This window comes from Austrofundulus limnaeus, unplaced genomic scaffold (genome assembly GCF_001266775.1).
Source record: "Austrofundulus limnaeus strain Quisiro unplaced genomic scaffold, Austrofundulus_limnaeus-1.0 Scaffold435, whole genome shotgun sequence".
NCBI lineage: Eukaryota > Metazoa > Chordata > Actinopteri > Cyprinodontiformes > Rivulidae > Austrofundulus > Austrofundulus limnaeus.
This window is the reverse complement of record NW_013952837.1, coordinates 80,583-83,175: the sequence shown is the minus strand read 5'-3', so window position 1 is coordinate 83,175 and position 2,593 is coordinate 80,583. Positions and strand designations below refer to the sequence as shown.

General features: G+C 42.8%; 1 protein-coding gene across 1 annotated transcript in view; it reads right to left on the bottom strand.

The window, feature by feature from the left end:
• Positions 1-2,593, bottom strand: part of slc1a7b (solute carrier family 1 member 7b) — a 50,582-nt gene that overhangs the window by 8,073 nt on the left and 39,916 nt on the right. Inside the window, exon 7 of the mRNA XM_014024684.1 lies at positions 1,093-1,326. Within this exon, the coding sequence (XP_013880138.1) occupies positions 1,093-1,326 (234 nt within the window). The remainder of the gene's footprint in view (positions 1-1,092; positions 1,327-2,593) is intronic.

Here is a 2,593-nt window from a genome sequence, read left to right as displayed (position 1 = left end):
TCAGGGGAAAAGGGGGTTTCGCTTGACAAAAACACAAAGTATCGCCCATGCGACTAACATACCATGTACATGATGTCGCAACTTGTTCAAAATCGAATGACTTTATGAAACAAACAGCTCGTCAAGATCAAAATCCCTTAAAAGAGCCATTCATCCCATCTTTAGTCATTTTGTTTGCAGAGCAGCTTCATCTGCCACTTCTCGGCACAAAGACAAACTTTGTCTCACAGGCGAATGCACCAAGTATTGTGTGATTGGTCAGACGTTTGTGGGCGTGTTTGGTCATTTTACTTCAATTAGTCCTATATCAGAAGCCGACTGATGTGCATCCCAACTTGTATAGTTTTGAGAGCACCTGTGCGAGACAGTCAGAAAGTACGTCCATCTACAGTAAATGACTTCCAGACACTTACAAAGTCAAACGGCCAAACACTCCTGGATGGAGAGAGCACTGACATTGTGAACAGGGTAGCCCATCTGCTGAAAAGTGTAGCACTCTGTTGTGACAAATTTGTCACCAAATGGTGGATATCAGTGTTGTGACATGTAAAGCAGCAGGAGGGGTTTCCAGGACCTCTGCACCATGTCTCATGGGCTTTGAAAGGTATGTGCAAAAACAAATACAGGGCAACCACATGACCAGGAGACAACTGTTCAGCTTTGGATCGCGTCTTTTGGGCCTTTTAGTAGAAAATATCAGATTTCTGACCTTTCAGGACACACTTTATTTGCATATTTTCATTGCGGCTTTAAAATGAAACCAGTCACCACATTAAACGCCAACACTGCCGCAGCTATTTAAAATCAAAGTCACTTGTGTTTGAGCTAATACATCCCTTCTGCTCAGCACATTATGTAGACGTGGTAAACTCAAGTGGAATGTGTGCAGTGATCCTTCACATTCCCAAGATATTGTTCTTGTCGAGTCTTTTAATTGAATGTTCCAGTAGAAAGAAACAAACTGTGAACATATCAAGTTAGAATACTAAAAGATTTCAATCTGAATAGAAAAAATAAAAATTGTCTACTCAGCTTTTATTCTTTTTTTCAACAACACCAGCGGAAAAATAAAGCTGTAAAACATTTCTATACCTGGAGGAAGTCGCCAGGGCAATAAGCAGGGCTTGCAGGATCCCTCGTATGTAAACAATGGGGCTCTTTTTGGTGATGAAGAAGTACATGGCCGGCAGGATAAACAAGCCGTGTAACACCAACCCAAACACTACTGTGATGGCATAGAAACCCAGCTTCTTCCCCATGGCAGAGGGATCACTCATCTCAAGGATTTTACCAGCTACCAGGAAAACGATGCCAAAAGGGAAGTACCTGGATGGAAGAGAACAGAATCAAAGTCAGTCAGTTTATTCTAGAAGAAAAAAAATATGGTGACAAAACGTGTTTCTAACTTTTATACAACTCTGCAGACTTTCACTGATTGTAGTCTTTGTAGGGCTGATTTTCAAAGACTGATAGAGCCCACACATGAGTATGAAAAATCATGGATATAACAGGTTTGGTCCTACAGTGTGTGGTGTACAGACACACGGCAAGAGACAACACACCACACATGAAAAGATATTTCATTCATGAACTGTCACCTCACTTTCTGATTGGCTCTCAGACATTCACAGTCTGAAGGTTTGTTTATACTTCATGGAAGACATGTGGCTTCGACCCAGTGATGATGTAATTGCGTGTGTGTCACCGACAGCATCCAGTGTTTATACTGGGAAAAGACGTGGGGGATACATTATAGTAATCCCTCCCTCTGCCCTCCCACCGCAGACATCATGAGCTAGCTTAGCATATAAATAATAGCTAGTTGCTAAAAAAACTTGCTAGTTGCGAGTTTAGCTTGTGCGGGACATGCGGGAGATGAATGACGAAAAACACTTCTATTTTCAAATGTCCACTGCTCGTTTCGAGGAACTTGCCCACCGGATCTTTTTTTTTTTCCCACTGGATCTCCCCTCACCCTCAGCACGCACTGACGCAGTAGAGGACACAGATAGTTGTACCCCGGACCACCTCGGTGAGTTTCTCTTCAAAACTATCCATGTTTAGAAGCAAAAACTGGCTACTGGTAGCGAGTAGCAAGTAGCGGGTAGTGGTGTCACACAGCACAAAAACGCCCACAAACTTTGAACCAATCACACACTCCGCACCACATCCTCCTAATCTCGGAGTGCTGACTGGGGGCAATGTATAGGACAGCTGTCACCGGGGGATCACAGCGGGAGTGCAGACGGAAGTTGCGCAACTTTTTTTCACTCAGCGGGTGGTAAAAGATGTGCAACAAGAAGTATAAAGCAGCCTTGAGAGCTCGGGGTGAATGCCACACACATTCCCTTTCCCATTCCCACATCCTCCTTGTTTGATACTGTTGCCAAAAAAAATCAAAGATGTTGAATATCCCTGATTTGAAGTCGGAGCGGTGCTGACGTCCTTCTGAGCCAACTAAATCACTCTTAACTCACCACCCACAGCAGGAATATCTACTATGAAGTAAGTAAGTAAGTAAGTAAGTAAGTAAGTAAGTAAGTAAGTAAGTAAGTAAGTAAGTAAGTAAGTAAGTAAGTAAGTAAGTAAGTAA